The following is a 24,085-nucleotide window of genomic DNA, read 5'->3' on the forward strand; positions in this document are numbered from 1 at the left end:
GCCTTCCTCTTTGTATTGGACTGATGAAGCCACTGTGTGGCGAAACGTTTCCTGAATAAAGATTCCCATATGCTGCATAAGTGTCTCAATCTTCAACTTGTCGGTTTTTCAAACCATTCATCACAACTGTCAGACACGGCAGCATCATGGGGTCTTGTTACAAAGAATTCTTCAACACTTGTTCAACCTTTGGACGAAGACCTACTTCGACTAGTGGATGGTACCACTATGACCCCGCCTCCATCTGCTTCACGTCACCTCACTACAGTATATAAGCCACGTCTACGGCCCTATGCTGTACATTCTACAAGATTGATGGACTGAACACATCGACTCCAGGTTGAGGGACTGATTACCTCATTCTCCTCCTCTCCTTACGCCTTCCTCTTTGTATTGGACTGATGAAGCCACTGTGTGGCGAAACGTTTCCTGAATAAAGATTCCCATATGCTGCATAAGTGTCTCAATCTTCAACTTGTCGGTTTTTCAAACCATTCATCACAACTGTCAGACACGGCAGCATCATGGGGTCTTGTTACAAAGAATTCTTCAACACTTGTTCAACCTTTGGACGAAGACCTACTTCGACTAGTGGATGGTACCACTATGACCCCGCCTCCATCTGCTTCACGTCACCTCACTACAGTATATAAGCCACGTCTACGGCCCTATGCTGTACATTCTACAAGTTTGATGGACTGAACACATCGACTCCAGGTTGAGGGACTGATTACCTCATTCTCCTCCTCTCCTTACGCCTTCCTCTTTGTATTGGACTGATGAAGCCACTGTGTGGCGAAACGTTTCCTGAATAAAGATTCCCATATGCTGCATAAGTGTCTCAATCTTCAACTTGTCGGTTTTTCAAACCATTCATCACAACTGTCAGACACGGCAGCATCATGGGGTCTTGTTACAAAGAATTCTTCAACACTTGTTCAACCTTTGGACGAAGACCTACTTCGACTAGTGGATGGTACCACTATGACCCCGCCTCCATCTGCTTCACGTCACCTCACTACAGTATATAAGCCACGTCTACGGCCCTATGCTGTACATTCTACAAGATTGATGGACTGAACACATCGACTCCAGGTTGAGGGACTGATTACCTCATTCTCCTCCTCTCCTTACGCCTTCCTCTTTGTATTGGACTGATGAAGCCACTGTGTGGCGAAACGTTTCCTGAATAAAGATTCCCATATGCTGCATAAGTGTCTCAATCTTCAACTTGTCGGTTTTTCAAACCATTCATCACACTTGTGACTTTGTAAATGGTCCAAGACGGACGGAAACGTCGTCGTAAGGTCCTCTGTTCTATGTACGGGTTATCTGTGTATCGTTCCAGTCACGGTATTGTGCCTTTTTTTTGTTACCATTAAAGATCTGAAGCCTGTCGAGAAAGGTACTTCGTAGTTATCACATGGAGACTAATACAGTGCCTAGGAAATGGGAATTAATCAGGAATGATCTGAGAATGGGAAGTGTAGGTAGCTTGGGCGTCTGATCATTAGACAAGATTTGTTGGAAGAACTGAACATTATACAGTGTATGTCTTCTACAGTGGTCCATTGAGTAACATCCAGTCCCCGAAGTTTCCACATAATCTCTCCAATTTTAGCTCTTAGGGGACTATCTACCCAGTCCCCAAAGCTGCTAGATAATAGTTATTGCTCTAGAATCTGTCTAGAGCAGACGCTAGTAATATTTCTAAAGGGCCAGTCAGAAACAGTGAACTGACACTCATTAATTATATCAGTAATTAAGACATGAAATCTAAATACAGGACTATAAAAGTTTAAATAAAAAATAGGGAGCAATACACAGTGAATAATAATAATAATAATGATAAAAATAGTTTATTTCAGTTCATAATACATAAGTTGAAAGAGGAGACGTGCAACAATTAGTTACGTTTATTCCGATAGGTGTCACCTACGCAGTAGGCAGCATCAGTCGAGTGGAGAGGTGGCACAGCAGAAGCAGTGGAGAGGTACATATGATATGATCAGTCCATTAACCTTGAAGTAGTGCTTTGAGGTGGTCAGTCCCTCAGCTTGAAGATGTGTTTCACTTCATACCTAGAGGTTATTCCGGGGATCAACGCCCCCGCGGCCCGGTCCACGACCAGGCCTCCCGATGGATCAGGGCCTGATCAACTAGGCTGTTACTGCTGGCCGCACGCAGTCCGACGTACGAGCCACAGCCCGGCTGATCCGGCACTGACTTTAGGTATCTGTCCAGCTCTCTCTTGAAGGCAGCCAGGGGTTTATTGGCAATTCCCCTAATGCTTGATGGGAGGCTGTTGAACAGTTTTGGGCCCCGGACACTTATGGTGTTTTCTCTTAGTGTACCAATGGCGCCCCTGCTTTTTATTGGCGGCATTTTGCATCGCCTGCCCAGTCTTTTACTTTCGTAGGGAGTGATTTCTGTGTGCAGATTTGGGACCATTCCTTCCAAGATTTTCCAAGTGTAGATTATGATATATCTCTCCCTCCTGCGTTCCAACGACTACAAGTCAAGTGCTTCCAAGCGTTCCCAGTAGTTAAGGTGCTTGACAGAACTTATGCGTGCAGTAAAGGATCTCTGTACACTCTCTAGATCTGCGATTTCACCTGCTTTGTATGGAGATGTTAATGTACAGCAGTATTCCAGCCTAGAGAGAACAAGTGATTTGAAAAGGATCATCATGGGCTTGGCATCTCTCATTTTGAAAGTTCTCATTATCCATCCTATCATTTTCTTTGCACGTGCGATCGTAGCACTGTTGTGATCCTTGAAAGTGAGATCCTCAGACATTACTACTCCCAGGTCCCTTACATTATTTTTCCGCTCTATTGTATGGCCGGAGTCAGTAGTATACTCTGTTCTAGTTATTATCTCCTCCAGTTTTCCATAACGGAGTAGTTGGAATTTGCCCTCATTGAACATCATATTGTTTACCGTTGCCCACTGGAAAACTTTGTTTATATCTTCTTGGAGGTTAACCGCGTCCTCAGCAGATGACAGCCTCATGCAGATCCTAGTATCATCCGCAAAGGATGATACGGTTCTGTGGTGTATATCTCTGTTTATGTCTGATATGAGGATAAGGAATAAGATGGGGGCGAGTACTGTGCCTTGTGGAACAGAGCTCTTCACTATGGCAGCCTCCGATTTAACTCTGTTGACCACTACTCTTTGTGTTCGATTTGTTAGGAAGTTGAAGATCCATCTCCCCACTTTCCCAGTTATTCCTTTAGCACGTATTTTATGGGCTATTACGCCATGATCGCATTTGTCAAATGCTTTTGCAAAGTCTGTGTATATTACATCTGCATTCTGATTTTCTTCCAGTGCATCCAAGGCCATGTCATAGTGATCCAGTAGTTGTGAGAGGCAGGAGCGACCTGCCCTGAACCCATGTTGCCCTGGATTGTGCAGATTTTGGGAATCCAGGTGATTTGCAATCCTGCTTCTTAGCACTCTTTCAAAGATTTTTATGATGTGGGACGTCAGAGCTATTGGTCTATAGTTCTTAGCTAATGCTTTGCTGCCACCTTTATGGAGCGGGGCTATATCCGTTGTTTTAAGTGACTGTGGAATCTCACCCGTGTCCAAGCTCTTCCTCCATAGTGTACTTAGGGCACGCGAGAGGGGTTTCTTGCAGTTCTTAATGAAAACAGAGTTCCACGAGTCTGGGCCCGGGGCTGAGTGCATAGGCATGTTGTCAATGGCTTTTTCGAAATCTATCGGAGTTAGGGTAATGTCGGAAATCTGGCATACATTTATGGAGTTTTGAGGCTCATTCATGAAGAAATCATTTGGGTCGTCGATCCTCAGACCGATTAGTGGTTCACTAAACACAGAGTCGTACTGGGATTTCAACATTTCACTCATTTCCTTGTTGTCGTCTGTGTAAGTCCCATCCTGTCTGAGTAAGGGCCCGATACTAGATGTGGTATTTGCCTTGTTTTTGGCATATGAAAAGAAATATTTGGAATTTCTTTCAATTTCACTAATAGCTTTAAGCTCCTCCTGCCTCTCCTGGTTCCTGTAAGAGTCATTTAGCTTAAGTTCGATAGTTTCCACTTCCCTGGTCAGCGCCACCTTTCGTGTATCAGATATTCTAGCACTCCTGAGGAGCTCAGTGACTCTTCGTCGTCTTCTGTAGAGGGAGCGTCTTTTTCTCTCCAGTTTACTCCTGCTCTTCTTCTTTCTTAGGGGAATATGCCTAGAACATGCTTCGGCTACCAGGAAGTTGATCCTTTCAAGGCACTGGTTTGGGTCCATGTCATTTAAGACATCTTCCCAACATGTTTCGTTTAGGACATGGTTTACCTGGTCCCAGTTGATGTTCTTGTTGTTGAAATTGTATTTTGTGAAGACACCTTCACAGGTACATGCATTCTGCTGTTCAGGACCCCTATGCATGTACGTCTGGACTTCGATTAGATTGTGATCGGAATTAGTTGTTTTTGATATTCTTATGTCTCTTATCAGGTCCTCATTATTTGTGAAGATAAGGTCAAGTGTGTTTTCTAGTCTTGTTGGCTTCACTATCTGCTGGCTTAAGGTGTGTTTTTCGCAGAGACTTAGTAGCTCATGTGTGTGTGACCTTTCATCTGCACTACCTCCGGGGATTGTTTCAGCTATAACATTATTTGCTACATTTTTCCATTTTGTATGCCTTAGGTTGAAATCACCAAGCAGTAAGATGTTTGGGGATGGAGCTGGAAGGTTTTCCAAACAGTAATCGATTTTCAGTAGCTGTTCCTTGAACTGTTGGGAGGTTGCATCTGGTGGCTTGTATACAACCACAATGACTAGGTTTTGGTTCTCGATCTTTATTGATAGAACTTCAACTACCTCATTTGTGGTGTTCAGCAACTCCGTGCAGATAAGGGACTCTTTGACATACAGGCCAACCCCCCCTTGTTGCCTGTTTTTTCTGTCGCATCTAAAAAGGTTGTAACCACTTATCCATATTTCACTGTCAAAGTGATCTTTTGTGTGAGTCTCTGTGAAGGCTGCAAACATTGCATTAGACTCCACTAGAAGTCCACTGATAAAAGGTATTTTGTTGTTGGTGGATGGCTTAAGGCCCTGTATATTAGCAAATATGAACGAGGTTGTATTCTGTGTTTGTTGGGGGGATTTTGTTATTGGCATCAGTAGTTGTAATTCTGGAGGGCCATGGGTGGCCACTGGCTGTGCCTCCAGTCCAACAAGGCTCCAAGGTGGTGGACTATTTTTGTTATTTCCTTCCATTTTCTTTTTTCGTTTCCTGCCACTAAAAAATCACCTGGAGTTGGGTAGTCGTAGCTACTATTGTTTGTCCTGTGGGGTCTGTGCCTCCTGGTCCCTTTTAGATGGTATGCAGGGCACTCGATGTTGTAACACTGCTTCTGGAGGACCGAGGAGTGGCACATTTTTGGGTGAAAGAAAGTACAGGAAGAAGAGCGACACACTCCTTTAGACAGGAGGTCGCTACATTTTTTGGGATGGTCAAAGTTGCATGTCCCATTTTTTTCCCCTGTTATTCCATGTTTACAGATGCCCCAAGCATAATATTTGCACAAATTCACCTTTGGTTGAGAATTGTTGGGAGGTGTGTTGTCAATTTCTGCAGGTTCTGGGACTGCACTATAATCCTCAGTATCCAAGCCAGGGCCACCCCGTCCTGGATTCCATCTACTTTCCCCAGTAGAGTCATAATAAAAGTAAACAAAAGACAGATGAAGGACTGTAGATGCTTAATTATTTTAAATTGACGAATTTTCGTACTTTCAGTTTAGTAGTAGAATAATAACGTACAGTTAATTTAGATTACCATACACCAGGAAGAAGATGCCACAAGACCAGGTTAACACACAGGAAATACTATGAAATACAAGGTGCAGTGTCCACAGTTAAGAACATAGGAATGAACACTGCAGTAAGCCTTTTTGTCCATACTAGGCAGGTCCACCTCACACCCACCCACTCCTACTCATATACTCGTCCAATCTATATTAAAGCTGAACAAAGTTATCGCTTCAGTGACGCGACCTCAGAGTTTGGTCCACTCACCTAAAACTCTATTTTCAAACTAGTATATAACTATATTCTTCCTGAATGTAAATATTTCCAAATGTTGTGCATTCTATGGGCCTTCATGTTATTATATATTTTTATGTATAGTAATTTCAAAATAAAGAATTTGACTTTGATTGCCGCAGGTTGTGTCTTAGACAGGTCTTATGCAACAGCACTGATAACAACAGTATTATTAATTATAACTGAGGTAAGAGACACTGAGTAGCTCATGCGAAAGTGAGCCATCAGCTTCCTGCCGAGCACGTGGTGGCTGGCCGCTCTGGCCCCCCAGTCTCACTTGAGTTGTGTTCAACCCCCCCTGTGCTGTGAACCCATCTGGAAACCTATCTCGAAACTTTTTTCATATATATATATTTCCCCCCACCAGCCCTTAGTGATATTTTGTAGGGGTCTCTGGAACGTTTGGAATAATATAGACTTGTAATAATTTTGTTATCCCAAGGCTACAAGATCGTTTGTGGAAGGAGCGATTATAAATATGAACCATACCCCGGCCGGGATTGAACCCGCGGTCATAGTCTCAAAACTCCAGCCCGTCGCGTTAGCCACTAGACCAGCTAGCCACAATAAGATTCGTCCAACTAGGTATATTGTTTGCAATCGTGTCATTACGATTTCGTGAGTCATGTTGACGGCAGTGAAGGGACTTGAGCTAGAGTTCGTCACGGCCACGCTAGCTGGAGATTCGTCTGTAAAAACTTGCATTTGTGGTCACAGTGGTGCCTGTGCTAACCTTCCTATGGTGTAGAAATATACCTAGTTGGACGAATCTTATTGTGGCTAGCTGGTCCAGTGGCTAACGCGACGGGCTGGAGTTTTGAGACTCTATGACCGCGGGTTCAATCCCGGCCGGGGTATGGTTTGTTTGCAATCGTGTCATTACGATTTCGTGAGTCATAAATATGAAGAGGGTGATCTCCAAGCTGATGCTGCTGGCGCTACTAGCAACAGGTATGTGGGTGTAACCCAGGTCTTGAGCATACGTGGGCAAGACTGCAGCGTAGGCGTGGCTCCAGCGTGGGCGTAGCTTCAGCGTGGCCATACCCTCCATAGTGGGCGTTTGGGCGTATCTGATACACCTAGATTGCAGATGTGTGGTTCATATTTTTTTCCTCCTAGAAAGTGTACAGAGAACCTTTATTGCACATATAAGTTCTATCAAACACCTCAACTACTGGGGAAGCTTGGAAGCACTTGACTTGTACTCGCTGAAACGCAGGCGGGAGATATATATCAATCTACACTTGGAAAATCCTAGAAGGGATAGTCCCGAATCTGCACACAGAAATCACTCCCTACGAAAGTAAAAGACTGGGCAGGCGGTGCAAAATACCCCCAATGAAAAGTAGGGGCGCCATTGGCATACTAAGAGAAAACACCATCAGTGTCCGAGCCCAAGACTGTTCAACAGCCTCCCACCAGGCATGAGAGGAATTACCAATAGGCCCCTGGCTACCTTCAAGAGGGAGCTGGACAGATACTTGAAGTCGGTGCCAGATCAGCCGGGCTGTGGTTCATACGCTGGACTGTGTGCGGCCAGCAATAACAGCCTGGTTGATCAGGCCCTGATCCACCGGGAGGCCTGGTCGTGGACCGGGCCACGGGGGCGTTGATCCTCCTCCGGAATACCCTCCAGGTAGACTTCAGGTTGATCAAATAAAACCAATAAGTCACATGCAATGGTTGCAGATTATTCTGACCCTGAAAGAGAATAGGTATACTCAGACTAATTTGAAAATGACAAGTCTCTGAGATCATTTGATTAGACTACACAAGATGGAATACGCAGGGAAGGCGCCAAGGGAGACTTCAGCTCCCCCCCCCTCCCCCCCCCCCAAAAAAAAAAAAAATTACCTCAGCCTTCCCAAGGCAAGCCAAATAAAGTCATAATAACAGTTGCAAAACAAAATCTCCTAGCCCCCCCCCTCCCTCCTCGTCGTTCAACATCCAACCAGATATCAACCCCTCAGTTCTTACCTCCCCTCCCCCCCCAGAATAGTAACTCTGGCGCCGCAACTGGAAATACGTCATACCTGAACTACTGAGGTTAATTAGCTGCCTGACTGCGGTGGAGTGCGGTTGTGCACAGCACCCCTCTGCTGTTTTGTCAGGAGAGCTCTCATAGCAACAATATGGCGCTGAGTATCCGACGTAGGGTGAACACTGTCGGCGTGGAGCTGCTTCGTGGGGCGATTTCCCCCTCTACGGCGCAGGTGTTACTTCCGGCAATCATCAGGGAAACGTACGGAGTGCAGGATGATGAGGTTTATGGTGTGGCCCTGAATGGGGCCTATCGTCTATTCGTCAAGTTAAATTCGACGGCTGTGTACGAGTCGTTAGTGACGAAATTTGAGCATGTGAGTATTGATGTAACTCCAGCTGTCAAAGTGCGACTCATAGACGTTTCTCGCCACTATACGTGGGTGAAGTTGCGCAATGTCCCCTTCGAGGCTGACGAGGAGGACTTACGGAAGGTGTTTGCAGCTTATGGTACCGTGCATCTGGCAACCCAAGGCAAGTGGGCGGCAGGTGCGTACGTGGGACGTCCGGAGGGTACATTCTCCCTCAAAATGACACTGAGGCACCCGATCCCGTCATATGTCGTGATGCCGGAGTTTAGGACCCAAATTCTAGTGGCGTATGCTGGGCAGCGACGGACATGCAGGTTGTGTGGAGAGTATGACCATATGGCGGCGACGTGTGGGAGGCAGTGGAGGGCGCCGGCGCAAACAGGTGGTGCACCAGTTACAGGTGTGGAAGTCGTAGAGGAGAAGTCCAAAGGAAACCGAGGAGATGGCCGTCTGTGGAGTGAAATTGTAGAAGAGTCTCTTGTGGTGCATGTTGAGCGGGGCACGAGTTGTGTGGAGCCGAAAATGGCCACTTTGCCGGTGACGGGGGAGGAAGTGCTCATTCAGCAGGAGGTGCAAGAGCTGGAGGAGGAGCTCGACGAGGTATTGAAAACTTTACCTTCTTCGGGCGAGGATAATGGCTTGGTCCGTGAAATGGTGCCTGAGTTGAAAGGAGAGTGTGGCGGGACAGGCACGGGAAGGAAGGAGGACAACTGCAGGCACAGAGAGGAGTCACCAAGCTCTGTGCGACAGGTCACAGTAGAGGTTGATGTTCACTGTGAGGAATCTTCGGTAGACAGTATGGCGGTAGAGAGTGTTACGAGGAAGAGGGCGGCTGCGTCAGACTCAGATGATGTCCTGACGCCCGCGCAGAGGTCTGGGAGGAAGGATGTATATTCTCGTGACAGCCAGGATAAGAGGCATCGAAGAGGGGGGGGGTGGATGGTGACAAACCACATGTTGACCCTGGGGCAAGAGGCCCTGGGAAGGGTGAGAGGAGAAAGGGTTGGAAGCTTTAGAAAGGCCTTAAGTGCATGACTGTGAATGTGAATGGACTGTGTACTGGTGTGAAGAGGGAATGCTTTCGTATGCTCTTACGTCGATACAGAGTGGACGTAGTCTTTCTACAGGAGCATAATTTCAGGGAGGGTAGAGTGCTCGAGGTGGACGGGTATACGGTGTTGACTCTGCCATCGGCACGTTTGAAAGGTGGTGTGGGTTTATTGATAAAGGAGGCGAGCCCGTTTGTGTTGCAAAGACGTGAAGGGGGTGGGGGGGGGGAGGGTGTTGCGTGTGGATGGGTGGTGGATGGGGCAGAGGGTAACCTTTGTAAGTGTGTATGCACCAGCTGAAAATGATATGAAAGTCAAGAGGGATTTTGTGTGTGATGATCTAGTTTTTGCTTTCCGTGGTTTACCTGAAGTGGCCATCGTAGGTGGGGACTGGAATTGTGTGATCAGGAGAGCGGATGTGGAACCACGAGGGGCGGGGCATATGTTGACAGCATTACGCAATCTTTTGGTGGACGTTCAGTTGAGGGATGTGGTAGGTGGGGGAGCGTGGGAGGTGGAGCATACTTTCGTGAGGCGAGGTTACGCAGCTAGGTTGGACAGGTTGTATATATCTCATAAGGTATTGTCAACGTCTGTCCGTACTATTGAACTAGCTTTTTCAGATCATAGGGCGGTTGTCGCAGAAGTAGAGTGGGATTCTCTAGCTTGTATCTCTAGGGGATATTGGAAATTAAATACGAGTCTGTTGGAAGATGAGGAGGGGTTGGGGGGTTTTACGGAGCTGTGGGAGAGATTAACTGAGGAGGTACAAGGTGTGGAGGACGTGGTGACGTGGTGGGATGGTGTGGCTAAGGACCGGATTCGGCATTATTATGTGAGGGAGGGGAAAAGGATTAATTCTTTAAAATTTGGGTTGATTAATTATTTGGAGGACAGGTTACAGGGTTGTTATGTAAAAGGGACAGTAGAGGGTGTCTATCCGATGGACGACATTATGATACTTAAAGAGCGGTTGCGGGAAATTCAGGACGAGCGGTTCCAAGCGGTGAGAGTAATGGCGGGGGTGGAGGAGGTGTTATGGGGAGATAGGCCGTCTTCGTGTGTGTTGCGCAGACAAAAACAACGTCAGCAGGCAACAGCTATTCCATGTTTGGAGGTTCTTGAGTCGGTGGGAGGGTATAGGGCGGGTCAGGTTATCCACACTACGGATGGGATGGGGTTGTTTGCGGATACGTGGTACGAAAAGTATTGGCGGGAGGAAGGGGTAGGATTAGGGGATTTAGAGAGGGTGTGTGGAAGTGTGCCATGTAGGTTAGGACACAGTGATAGGGAAGCTTTGGGGGGGGACATAACTGAGGGGGAAATATGGAGAGCTTTGAGTGCCATGCGAAAGGGCAAAGCACCGGGAATCGATGGACTGCCGGCGGAGTTTTATCAACAGCATTGGGAGTTAATAAAAGGTTTTTTGGTGAGGTTACTGAACTTGATGAAGGTAAGGGGAAGGTTGGGTGAAAGACAGGCAACAGCTGTAGTAGTTTTGGTACCGAAGGGTAAGGAACAGCGTTCGCTCAGGGACTATAGAACAATATCGTTGTTATGCGCGGATTATAAGTTATTTGCAAAAATTTTAGGAAATAGGCTCAAGTGTGTTGTAGGGAGGGTTGTATCGGAAACCCAGTTTGGGTTGCCAGGTAGGTCTATGGGGGTGGGACATGGTCTTTTAAGGGATTTCGTGGAAGAAAAAGGGGGGGGAAGGGGGGGGTTTGGTTGCACTAGACTGGCAAGGAGCTTATGATAGGGTGGAGCGAGAGGCGTTGAGAGCTATCCTTAGGAAACAGGGCTATGGGGAAGAAATAGTGGGATGGGTAGAGGCGTTATATAGAGGGGCAATGGTGAGAGTACAGATTAATGGAAGATTAGGGGGGAGGATTGTAATGGGCAGAGGTCTTAGACAGGGGTGTCCTATGTCACAGCTTTTATTTGCATGCATACAGGACCCCTTTTATAGAATGGTGGAGCGCCATATGGGCGTTAGTGAAGGGGTTGGGGGGGGTACTGGGGGCGTTTGGCCTGTTCTCATAGGGTATGTAGATGATACCACTGTATTGGTTAGAGAGGGGATGTCCATAAACGCCTTAGATGGAGTGGTCGACACGTTTGCATGTGCAACTGGTATGAGGGTAAATTCGGAGAAGTCCATGGTTATGGGGTTAGGAACTTGGGGGGAGCGGGTCGAGTGGGGTAGTGCAGTCGTAAAAACGCGGGTGATGTCATTAAAAATTTGTGGTCTAATCTATGCAGATGATCTTGAGGTTGCACGTGTTAATAATTCGGTCAGGTTGGTAGAAAGGATACTGGGTCGATTGGGAGCATTGCGGCCTTATCATTTGACCCTTGTGCAGCGTGCCATTGTAATTAACGTTTTATTGTATAGCAAGGTTTGGCATGTGGCTGCCGTGTTCCCTTTAACGGGGACGGCAATTGCAACTATACTTAGAGGGGTTTTTAAATTTTTGTGGGGTTCAGGTTGTGATTGGCTTAGAAGGGATGTAGTAATGTTACCTGTGCGTCAGGGGGGGTTGGGTTTAATGAACTTAAAGAGGAGGGTCAAATGTATCTTTATTAAAAGGGAGGTGATGAGGGAGGGTGTGAGTGGGGGGGGGTTGGTTAAGGTACACAATAAATTGAAACGCATGTTTTCTGGGACGGAGTTGAGGGAGTGTGAAACTATTTTGAGGGCAGTGGTGATGGTTAGGGATCTGGGTAAGGTAAAAATAAGTAGGCTGTGTAGGATGTCGGCGGAAAGGGTTGTGGCTCCGGTGGAGGGGATTTTCCCCATGTATGACTGGGGATGTATATGGAGAAGGTTTGGTAGGTTAAGGTTACAACCCCGTGGACGTGAGGTGATGTATCGGTTTTTGCATGGGATTTTACCATCGGGAGTGGTCTTACGAGCTAGACGGGTGGTTGAGGGGGGGGGGTATGTGGAATATGTGGAGGGGAGGATTCTGCATTCCATGTAGTGTATTTTTGTGAGGGGTTGGGGAGCGTCAGGGGTTGGTTGAGCAGGGTGTTGCATAAGATAAGTGGTCAATACTTCTCTGTTCTGCGGGCATTGAGTCTTGATGTGGGGGGTATGGATGAAAGTATTATTAGGGCTGTGGGGTACATTATGGTAGATTATGTCTACATTATGTGGGGAATGAGGGGGAAAGGGGTAAGTGAGGTGAAGAGGAGGGTATTGGCTGTTACGTTTTTCTTAAACGTTGTGCCGTAATAGAGAACTTTATGGGAGGAGGTGGGAGCGGGATTTCTCTGAGGGATATAGAGCCCTTACATTAGAGATTTTATTAAATTTGTAAATTAGGTGGGTGGGGCAGGGTAGGGATGGTACAATGTGTTATGTTGATGGGCTGTCAGGGGTGAAAACGGGGTCGCCTCCTGGTATGTAGCGGGTGAATGTGTATGAACCTGGGCGTATGATGTGTATTCATGGTCTGTGACGAGTATACTCAATATATGTGTTTGATTTTGCAGTAGGACATTGTTCTATATATGTTACTCATATGCATGTTGTTAGATGCTTGTAGAGGTGTCAGTGTGTTGGATCCTTGTTTATTAATATATTCTGTGTTTGATGAACATATTGTTTTTACCTTATTCTCAATACATTACGTTAATTGTATTTAACGTATACGGTGTCCTACTTTATAATTTACAAAGTGACAATATATGCATATTATGGTGTGTTTTGTTAATCATATACCAATGCAATTGGAATTAGTCGTTTATTGGTTATCATAGGTGTAGGGGTTTTCATGTATGGGTGAGGAGGGTTATTTGTGTTATCTCAAGTTCATGTTTGTGTGGTTGTTAATGATTTATCTGTGTAAGACCTGTTTTTGTCTTTATCTATCTCTTGTATTGTATTGTTCTAAATAAAATATAAAAAAAAAAAAAAAACTACTGAGGAATATAGGAAATTAATTTGTTGCTATAATGAGCTGAATATATTGAACGGAGGTTCAGTACAAAGATTAAGTAAACATACTCCTAGTTATTAATGAGGCTTTGGAACTGCTGTGGGGCAAATGAGGTTCATTATTATTATTATTATTATTATTATTATTATTATTATTATTATTATTATTATTATTATTATTATTATTGGAGGCAAGCGCAAAATCCGTAGGTGGTCGTACAGAACCTGGAGAATGGGAGGAAAACAGGTTGTACTCCAGGAAGAGAAGGGTAGCTCCATTTCCTTCTTGCAAGAGAGCGCTTCACCAGCATCATTGCACTAATAGAGTGAAGTAGGTTGAGTCACATGTAACAACGATACCAAGAGAGGAGGCAAGTGTGTGTGTGTGTGTGTGTACTCACCACCTAGTTGTGGTTGCGGGAGTCGAGTCACAGCTCCTGGCCCCGCCTCTTCAACTGGCCGCGTCCCAGTCACTCTTCCCGCTCCGTGTGTGTGTGTGTGTGTGTGTGTGTGTGTGTGTGTGTACTCACCTAGTTGAGGTTGCAGGGGTCGAGTCCTAGCTCCTGGCCAATGTGTGTGTGTGTGTGTGTGTGTGTGTGTGTGTGTGTGTGTGTATGTGTGTGTGTGTGTGTATGTGTGTGTGTGTGTGCGTGCGTGTGTGTGTGTGTGTGTGTGTGTGTGTGTGTGTGTGTGTGTGTGTGTGTGTGTGTGTGTGTGTGTGTGTGTGTGTGTGTGTGTCTGTTGGTTTGTTTCTCGCAACAAGGACACCTGGCTATGTGTCTTCCCTCCTTCAATTTAGCGGGAAGCCACATTCTCCAGTGCCGAAGCTCTGGTTTGTATTAAACTTGATTTCCTCTTCCCTTCTACAGTTGAAACCCATTGAGGGAAAGCTTATATAGTTTAGTTCGTTTATGTCTAATATATATATATATATATATATATATATATATATATATATATATATATATATATATATATATATATATATATATATATATTACAGGAGGTACCCACATGTACACCTGTTTTCAGTGTTCCACGTTTTCATTGGCTTTCAGTACTCTTGTTTCACCCACCAGTGACAAGAACAAGCCGTAGAATATGAAAAAAAACTAGCTATAGGCCTTTCGCACTGTCTCCAATGTTTCCTCAGGAGCCACAGTGTTGAAAGGGTTGCAGTAGGTGGAGTGGAAAATTCTGTTATGAAGGAGGTATAACCCGCGCTGAGCTCATCTCGCTTTTTTTTTTTTTTTTTGAGATGGGTTCAGCCTTCAGGTTAGTTTTTCGCTTTATTGAGTAGTTGGAATTTGTTTTATGCTCATTTCTAGTTTTTATTTTCTGAAAATTTCCGTAACGCCGTATTTGAAATTTGTCCTCAAAGAACATCACATTGTTTTCTGCTGGCCACTGGAAAACTTCGTTTGCATCATCTTGGAGATCTGTGTCCTCAATGTAATCTTTCTCTCTCATGTTTTAGTGTCGTCTGCAATGGATAATACGGTTCTATAATTTATATCCCTGTTTATATCAGATATCAGGATGAGAAAAAAGATGGGAGCGAGTACTGTGCCTTGGGGAACATAGTTGTTCATTTTGGCAGTCCCTTACTTAATTGTTTACTATTGCTCTTTACAGTCCGTTTGTGAGAAAGTTGAAAATCCATCTGCCCGCCTTTACTTTTTCAGCTAATTCCATTTGCATGCATTTTTTTTTTTTTGCACAATTACACCATGGTCGCATTTATCGAAAACTTTTGCAAAGTCTGTATATACCTCGGCCAGGTGCCGGATCAACCAGGTTGTGTTAGATATGTGGGTGAATGGGCCGCCAGCAGCAACAGCCTGGTTGATCAGGCAAGCACCAGACAGCCAGGGTCGGGGAAGTAGGAAAACTCTCAATCACCCTTCAAAGGTATATAAAAGGTAAGGTATGGTATACATGTATGTGAAAGTAATAAATATGTTTTTGTCTTCATAATTAGTGCAAATGAAGCTTGTGTATAATTTCATCTTCGTTTCTGCCTCGTTCACTGCTGTGGTTCACATGTTAGGTTAGCCTAGTGTTGTCATCTCCCACAAAGAATATAAAAGTTACTGCCTTCTTTTTATACTATTATTTTTTTCAAGCTCGTGTTGTATCACCCCTACGGGTGATACAACACGAGTTATTATTATTATCGTTATTATTTTATTATTATTATTATTAACACACTGGCCGATTCCCACCAAGGCAGGGTGGCCCGAAAAAGAAAAACTTTCACCATCATTCACTCCATCACTGTCTTGCCAGAAGGATGCTTTACACTACAGTTTTTAAACTGCAACATTAATTCCTCTCATTATTATTATTATTATTATTATTATTATTATTATTATTATTATTATTATTATTATTATTATTATTATTATTATATTGGCTAATTCCCATCTAAGATTTTTTTCCAAAAGACAGGTACGCCTATTAAAAAAAGGTAAAACCACGGACGCCTGACACTCGTCAAATAGGGACGAAGGAACATATAAACTCATTATAAATACCTTCTCAGGATGATTAAGTGTGAACGTCATTGATAGGTTAAGAGAATCTGTTAACGTCACTGTTATAGTTAGAGAAATTTACATACGTCATGGGGCTGGTAAGGTTAATTCATTCACACTCGTGGATCATGGAAATTTATGTGCCTCGTAGGAACGATTAGAGAAATTCATGCCCGTCACTGTGATGGCTAGAGAGATTCACATATATATATCATTGTGATGGAGTGTGACGCCTGTGACTCAAGTAATCTTCTATTGGTTCTTATGCATAGATAGGTTTTCTAGTTTTGTGGAGTGAACGATGTAGTATTTTCATCTAATGTAATGAAAAAAAACAGTCAAAATAGGAAATAAAACCCGAATGCTTTCATGTGCTTACACATGAAGACGGGCCACTAGCAGCAACAGCCTGGTTGATCAGGCTAGCACCAGACGAGCCTGGCCTATGGCCGGGCTCCGGGAATAGGAAGACTCTTGGAAATATGTGTGTGTAAGCACATGAAAGCACTCAGGTTTTATTTCCTATTTTCACTTTTATATATATATAGTATACTTGCAGTCACGCTTTTTATTGTGAATTCTTCCATAATCCAACGTAATTTGCTTGTCTTTCACATTTAGAAAAAAATAATAATGGTAATTTTATTATTGAATCACATACCCTCGTTTGGTACTTAGAAATGCTCTCTAATTGCATCCTACAGAAAAATACAAATTTTTTGACACCTGTATGTAGATGTTGAAGGAATATGGGACACTAATAATGAAACAGATAAGGTAACATTATATGTACAGTAAACGAGAAATAGGGGTGCACAGGCAAAAATGTGATAAAAACGTGGAATAATGCGAAAAAGAAGTAAATGCCGGATGGGAGAATTAGGCAAAACCTATTTGGCCGGGTTCTCTGGATCGGGGATAGTGGATGGGTCTCACGGCTTTAATGTGACAATCGGAAATTGTTGGAGACCGTTGAATTTTGATTTGTGTCATATAGTCTTAGCATATTTATGGTTGTACGAAGGTATCCGAGGTAACGGCTGATTAGTGGCAAATGTGTGCATATAACCGTTAATTAAGTGGTGTGTGCATATAACCGTTGATTAAATGGTGTGTGCATATGACCGTTGATTAAGTGGTGTGTGCATATAACCGTTAAATGATGTGTGCATATAACCGTTAAGTGGTGTGTGCATATAACCGTTAAGTGGTGTGTGCATATAACCGTTAAGTGGTGTGTGCATATAACCGTTAAGTGGTGTGTGCATATAACCGTTAAGTGGTGTGTGCATATAACCGTTGATTAAGTGGCAAGCCTGTGTACATAACAGTTGACTAAATGGTAAGTGTGTCCATATAACAGTTAATTCAGTGGTAAGCGTGTCCACAATTCTGTCTGCCGCAGTATAAGGATTTAAAATCAGAGTGGATGAAAAGTGATATTCCGTGGAATGGTTGGGAAGATGAAGTTTCCGTGTCTACGAGACACTTGTGGAAAACACTTATCAGTTTCCCAAGGGTGAGAGTGAGGTGTTAGTCTCCCTCCCAGGCTGGGGGAGTCACCCTTGTTCCTCTGGTGGGGAGGAAGATTTTTTGTATTTCCCGAAGGGCGTGGGGAACATTGATAGTTATTTTCTGTGACAAGAAACGTCATCTTGACAATGACAGTAACGAAACACCCCAGAATCTAATAATAATAGTAATGCATCTGCTGATGGACACACACACACACACACACATATATATATATATATATATATATATATATATATATATATATATATATATATATATATATATATATATATATATATAGATATTTATTATCACACCGGCCGATTCCCACCAAGGCAGGGTGGCCCGAAAAAGAAAAACTTTCACCATCATTCACTCCATCACTGTCTTGCCAGAAGGGTGCTTTACACTACAGTTTTTAAACTGCAACATTAACACCCCTCCTTCAGAGTGCAGGCACTGTACTTCCCATCTCCAGGACTCAAGTCCGGCCTGCCGGTTTCCCTGAATCCCTTCATAAATGTTACTTTGCTCACACTCCAACAGCACGTCAAGTATTAAAAACCATTTGTCTCCATTCACTCCTATCAAACACGCTCACGCATGCCTGCTGGAAGTCCAAGCCCCTCGCACACAAAACCTCCTTTACCCCCTCCCTCCAACCCTTCCTAGGCCGACCCCTACCCCGCCTTCCTTCCACTACAGACTGATACACTCTTGAAGTCATTCTGTTTCGCTCCATTCTCTCTACATGTCCGAACCACCTCAACAACCCTTCCTCAGCCCTCTGGACAACAGTTTTGGTAATCCCGCACCTCCTCCTAACTTCCAAACTACGAATTCTCTGCATTATATTCACACCACACATTGCCCTCAGACATGACATCTCCACTGCCTCCAGCCTTCTCCTCGCTGCAACATTCATCACCCACGCTTCACACCCATATAAGAGCGTTGGTAAAACTATACTCTCATACATTCCCCTCTTTGCCTCCAAGGACAAAGTTCTTTGTCTCCACAGACTCCTAAGTGCACCACTCACTCTTTTTCCCTCATCAATTCTATGATTCACCTCATCTTTCATAGACCCATCCGCTGACACGTCCACTCCCAAATATCTGAATACGTTCACCTCCTCCATACTCTCTCCCTCCAATCTGATATTCAATCTTTCATCACCTAATCTTATATATATATATATATATATATATATATATATATATATATATATATATATATATATATATATATATATATAATGAATTACGTATTTCTCTTTATATATATCGAGAACAACAATGTATACAAAGAGTGCTTTCTCTAATTCCTATTTTTAGTGATTTAAATATAATCCATATTGGTGGACAGGTGAATTGCAGCCTGGTCATGGACCGGGCCGCGGGGGCGTTGATCCCCGGAATAACCTCCAGGTAGTGACCCTTGTGCAGGCGATTGGTCTTAAACCTAGCAAGCCAATCAGTTAATAGGTAAACTTCATTGCATTCTCATTCGCATATTGTGCAGAGGTGTGTTTAACATGCAGACAGCTACAAGTGTTGAGTCACTACACGATACACGAAAGATATGCCCAGCTCTTCCCCCCCTTCCCTCTAACTCAGCGGACTCAAAAGGAATAGTGGAGAACGAGACACTTATGCAACATATGGGAATCTTTATTGATGAAACGTTTCGCCACACAGTGGCTTCATCAGTCCAATACAAAGAAGAACGGTGTAGAGAGAGGAGTTTGAGGTGATCAGTACCTCAGCCTGGAATCGATGTGTTCATTCCATCAATCTTGAATGGAATTGTTCATTCCCGTATGTTGCATAAGTGTCTCACTCTTCAACCTGTCGGTTTTCTAAACCATTTATCATAAAAGGAATAGTATACACGGCATGAGTTTCTACTGCCGTTAAATCTCAGCATTGAACATTTCAAGACAATCAGAAGATGCCTTCATAACTTATCGTATGATTAATTGGCACCTACGCAGCCCAGAACTAATTCGAACCTTCCAGTGCCATACATCAGATTGAAGATGAAGCATTCTCTAGTTATCGCAAAGCCGTTCAGAAGTTGTATTCTCAAGTTGGCACTGAGAAGTTCTGAAGCTGATGTGCAAATGAACATCAGTATATAAATTTTCTGAATCCTTAATAAAACTGATAGATTGGCAGCAACACAGCTCAAGATCAATCAAAAACTTCCTCTCGGTTACATCAGCATTTAGGATTTAAAGTCAAAGAGGCATCCAGTTATTGCATGCAAATCAATTTGTTTAATTAAATTGGCAAATTAAAACTTACGTAACACAAAATCAATATAAAGCGTCCTTTGAGCACAGCTTGCTATTGTTGTGGCCCGGTGGCCTGGTGGCTAAAGCTCCCGCTTCACACACGGAGGGCCCGGGTTCGATTCCCGGCGGGTGGAAACATTTCGACACGTTTCCTTACACCTGATGTCCTGTTCACCTAGCAGCAAATAGGTACCTGGGTGTTAGTGGACTGGTGTGGGTCGCATCCTGGGGGACAAGATTAAGGACCCCAATGGAAATAAGTTAGACAGTCCTCGATGACGCACTGACTTTCTTGGGTTATCCTGGGTGGCTAACCCTCCGGGGATTAAAAATCCGAACGAAATCTTATCTTATCTCTTAAAGTTTGAAGTCGATCAGAGGGGGCATTCTCCAGTCATTGTTCGAAATCCAATAGCTTATTATTAACCATGCTAGCAAATTGCGACGCATCCTGTCCTTAAGCCATTAAATATTGTAGCCGTTCAGAAGATGATTAATAAATTATTTTATAGAAAAACACCATTTTAAAAATAAAATTGATTTCTACACACACCATTAAGAATCACAACCTTCTTCTAAGTACGATACGCTAGTGTTGAAAGTTTGAAGCCGATCAGAAGAGGCTTTTTCGAGTTATCACACTGAAACCAAAATTGGGAATGGTCGATATAAAATTAACCAGAAGGTCTAGTTGCATGGACCTTTTCCTGGTCAACAGTACATCCCACCCACCCCTCTTACATGAGTGAGAGGGGGTTGGATTTGAGTGCGACTTGTACATGAGTGCATAGGGTTATCAAAGCTTATCCCTTGGGTAGCATTGAACATGAGTTGGGCAAATATTTTTTAGTGGGTTGGGTTTCAGAAAGACCTGCCTAGTATGGGCCAGTAGGCCTGCCTAATATTGGCCCGTAGGCCTGCCTAGTATGGGCCAGTAGACGTGCCTAGTATGGGCCAGTAGGCCTGCCTAGCATGGGCCAGTAGGCCTGCCTAGTATGGGCCAGTAGACGTGCCTAGTATGGGCCAGTAGGCCTGCCTAGTATGGACCAGTAGGCCTGCCTAGTATGGATCAGTAGGCCTGCCTAGTTTGGACCAGTAGGCCTGCCTAGCATGGGCCGGTAGGCCTGCCTAGTATGATCCAGTAGGCCTGTCTAGTATGGGGCAATAGGCCTGCCTAGTATGGGCCAGTAGGCCTGCCTAGTATGGGCCAGTAGGCCTGCCTAGTATGGGGCAGTAGGACTGCCTAGTATGGGGCAATAGGACTGCCTAGTATGGGCCAGTAGACCTGCTGCGGTGTTCCTCCTCTCTTTTGTTCTTATCACCTAACACTTAGTATAATAGGGAACATTCTTAATATTTTCCCTGACAGGAAATATTACCTCTAACATTGAGAGGAAACATCTGACTGTCTTCCTGTGACGGGAAATGTCCTTCCCATGAATGACGTGGGAGTATCCCTCCTTCAAATAGCGTAATGGGTGACATGGGAGCATCTCTTCTCACCTAGCGTTGTGGGTGATGTGGGAGCATGTCTTCTCACAGCGTAGTGGGTGGCGTGAGAGCATCTCACATAGCGTAGTGGGGGACGTGAAAGATGGTGTATTATCTGGCAGCAACGTCCGCCGTGAAGACAATTCCACAATTTGCCCGAAATCTGATAACACGTCCGCCAACGCCAGCAGATATGTGTTTGTTCTCTGCCGTTGTGCTGTCCCCTCGTAGTGTAGACCGTAAAAGACAGCTTTGTTAACATTGCTGTGGAGAGGACGCGGGATCGTTTACTTTGCTGTGACGACAGCGTAGGGTTGTTCACTTTGCCATGGAGACGATGTGATATTGTTCACTCTGTTGTGGAAACGACGTGTTATTGTTCACTGCTGTGAAGACGATGTGGGATTGTTCACTTTGCTGTAGAGACGACGCGATAAATGTGTAGCTCCCGCTTGAGTATGTATACTAGGATGTAGACCGTGAGAGGTGTATGAGTGTGTGTATGTATGTATATTATTGTAACCACAAACGAGTAGCATTAATTAATCAATAACAACACTGCGACTAGATGAGGATTCGAACACATGTCGTTTTGGTCCGCTTAACGGTGAGTGAGCGAAAATCACACATGACGCTCTAACCCACGGAACCACGCATGTCCTCGGATCACGGTAAAACACCTAGCTCTGTTGAGTGCGTGATTCTTGGAGGATTGTGTGGTCCCGCGGGTTAGAGCTTCACGTGTGACTTTCGCTCACCTTGAGGCGGGCCAAAACGACAAGGGTTCGAATCCTCGGCTTGTTGCAGTGTTGTTATATATATATATATATATATATATATATATATATATATATATATATATATATATATATATATATATATATATATATATATATATATATATATAATTTTTTATTAACACACTGGCCGATTCCCACCAAGGCAGGGTGGCCCGAAAAAGAAAAACTTTCACCATCATTCACTCCATCACTGTCTTGCCAGAAGGGTGCTTTACACTACAGTTTTTAAACTGCAACATTAACACCCCTCCTTCAGAGTGCAGGCACTGTACTTCACATCTCCAGGACTCAAATCCGGCCTGCCGGTTTCCCTGAATCCCTTCATAAATGTTACTTTACTCACACTCCAACAGCACGTCATATATATATATATATATATATAATATATAATATATAATATATATATATATATATATATAATATATATATATATATATATAATATTCTTCTTCTTATTCTTTTTAGTAATCTTTACAGGAAAAGGGGTTACTAGCCCATTGTTCCCGGCATTTTAGTTGACTTTTACAACACGCATGGCTTACGGAGGAAAGATTCTTATTCCACTTCCCCATGGATATAAAAGGAAAATTAATAAGACCAAGAACTATTAAGATAAAATCAAAGAAAACTCAGATGAGTGTGTATGAATAAATGTGTATATGTATGTGTAGTGTGACCTAAGTGTAAGTAGAAGTAGCAAGACATGCCTGTAATCTTGCATATTTATGAGACAGACAAAAGACATCAGCAATCCTACCATCATGTAAAACAATTACAGGCTTTCGTTTTACACTCACTTGGCAGGACGGTAGTACCTCCCTGGGTGGTTGCTGTCTACCAACCTACTATTATATTGGCAGTTTGGAGGGATATGTTGTGTATCTTTATATGTGTATGCTTCTAGACTGTTGTATTCTGAGCACCTCTGCAAAAACAGTGATAATGTGCGAGTGTGGTGAAAGTGTTGAATGATGATGAAAGTATTTTCTTTTTGGGGATTTTCTTTCTTTTTTGGGTCACCCTGCCTCGGTGGGAGACGGCCGACTTGTTGAAAAAAAAAAAAAAAAAAAAAAAAAAAAAAAAAATATATATATATATATATATATATATATATATATATATATATATATATATATATATATATATATATATATATATATATATATATATATATCGCAGTGTATACGCTGAGCTGAGCTAATTTTAATCTCAATTTTAGGGATTAAAATATTCTTGACTAGTGATGAACGACCCTCATGTAGTCAATAGGCTTCAAACCTCTACTTACCAACCCACTTGTACTATTTTCATGAACCATGAACCCGTACGGTAGGTCGTGCAGTGCTTAGAGAATTTTAGGCTTGATCCAAAAAAAAAAGAGAGGGTAGCACTAGTTCCTTTGATCAAGAACCTCTTGCTGCTAACATCACTTTGTTCAGCATAACTATCACGTACACAATGGTACAATGTACGTTATTAATGACTATCTTGATTGCTGTTGTGCAGAGATAATTTCTTTGCTATCATGCATAACAACACTCGATAAACGAATATTAAATGTGATGTTTAGGGCTGACGTTTGGATGAGACATTGAAGAGTGACCTTTGGACGTGAAATTTGGGGGTAACGGTGACGTTTCCTTGTAAAAACAATCTTGAGTTTGTGGAAACAATAGCGTGTCAACTCTTCAAGGAAAGGTTTGTTAGGGGAGGAGGTTGCCTATATCAGCGAGGGACACTAGATCCAAGGAACTGGAGCTCTCTTCTCCTTCCTTGTATAAAACCACCCATTATCCAAGGCTCTGGATAACCCCCTATGTGTTTAGACCTCCCCCCCTCCAAGAATAAATTAATAATAACACTTGAAATGTATCCCTCACACCTCATGTAATGTATATGTATATACGCCATCTTTATACCAGCAATGTATCTTTAGTGAGTGTCAAATTTTAATGATAGTTCTAATAGCGTGAAATGGCATGTATTTGAGTCACATTTCAATGAGTATTGCCAGGCTTTAGT

General features: G+C 43.5%; 1 protein-coding gene across 2 annotated transcripts in view; it reads left to right on the forward strand.

Moving 5' to 3' along the window:
* Positions 1–6,291: 6,291 nt before the first annotated feature.
* The window catches only part of LOC128689358 (protein amalgam-like), a 98,028-nt gene continuing 80,234 nt past the window's right edge, over positions 6,292–24,085 (forward strand). For both annotated transcript variants that reach the window (XM_070083452.1, XM_070083456.1), the window contains exons 1-2: positions 6,292–6,550; positions 6,975–7,029. In XM_070083452.1, the coding sequence (XP_069939553.1) occupies positions 6,981–7,029 (49 nt within the window). In that variant the 5' untranslated portion in view covers positions 6,292–6,550; positions 6,975–6,980. The remainder of the gene's footprint in view (positions 6,551–6,974; positions 7,030–24,085) is intronic.

Source organism: Cherax quadricarinatus, chromosome 1 (genome assembly GCF_038502225.1).
Source record: "Cherax quadricarinatus isolate ZL_2023a chromosome 1, ASM3850222v1, whole genome shotgun sequence".
Taxonomy (NCBI): Eukaryota; Metazoa; Arthropoda; class Malacostraca; order Decapoda; family Parastacidae; genus Cherax; species Cherax quadricarinatus.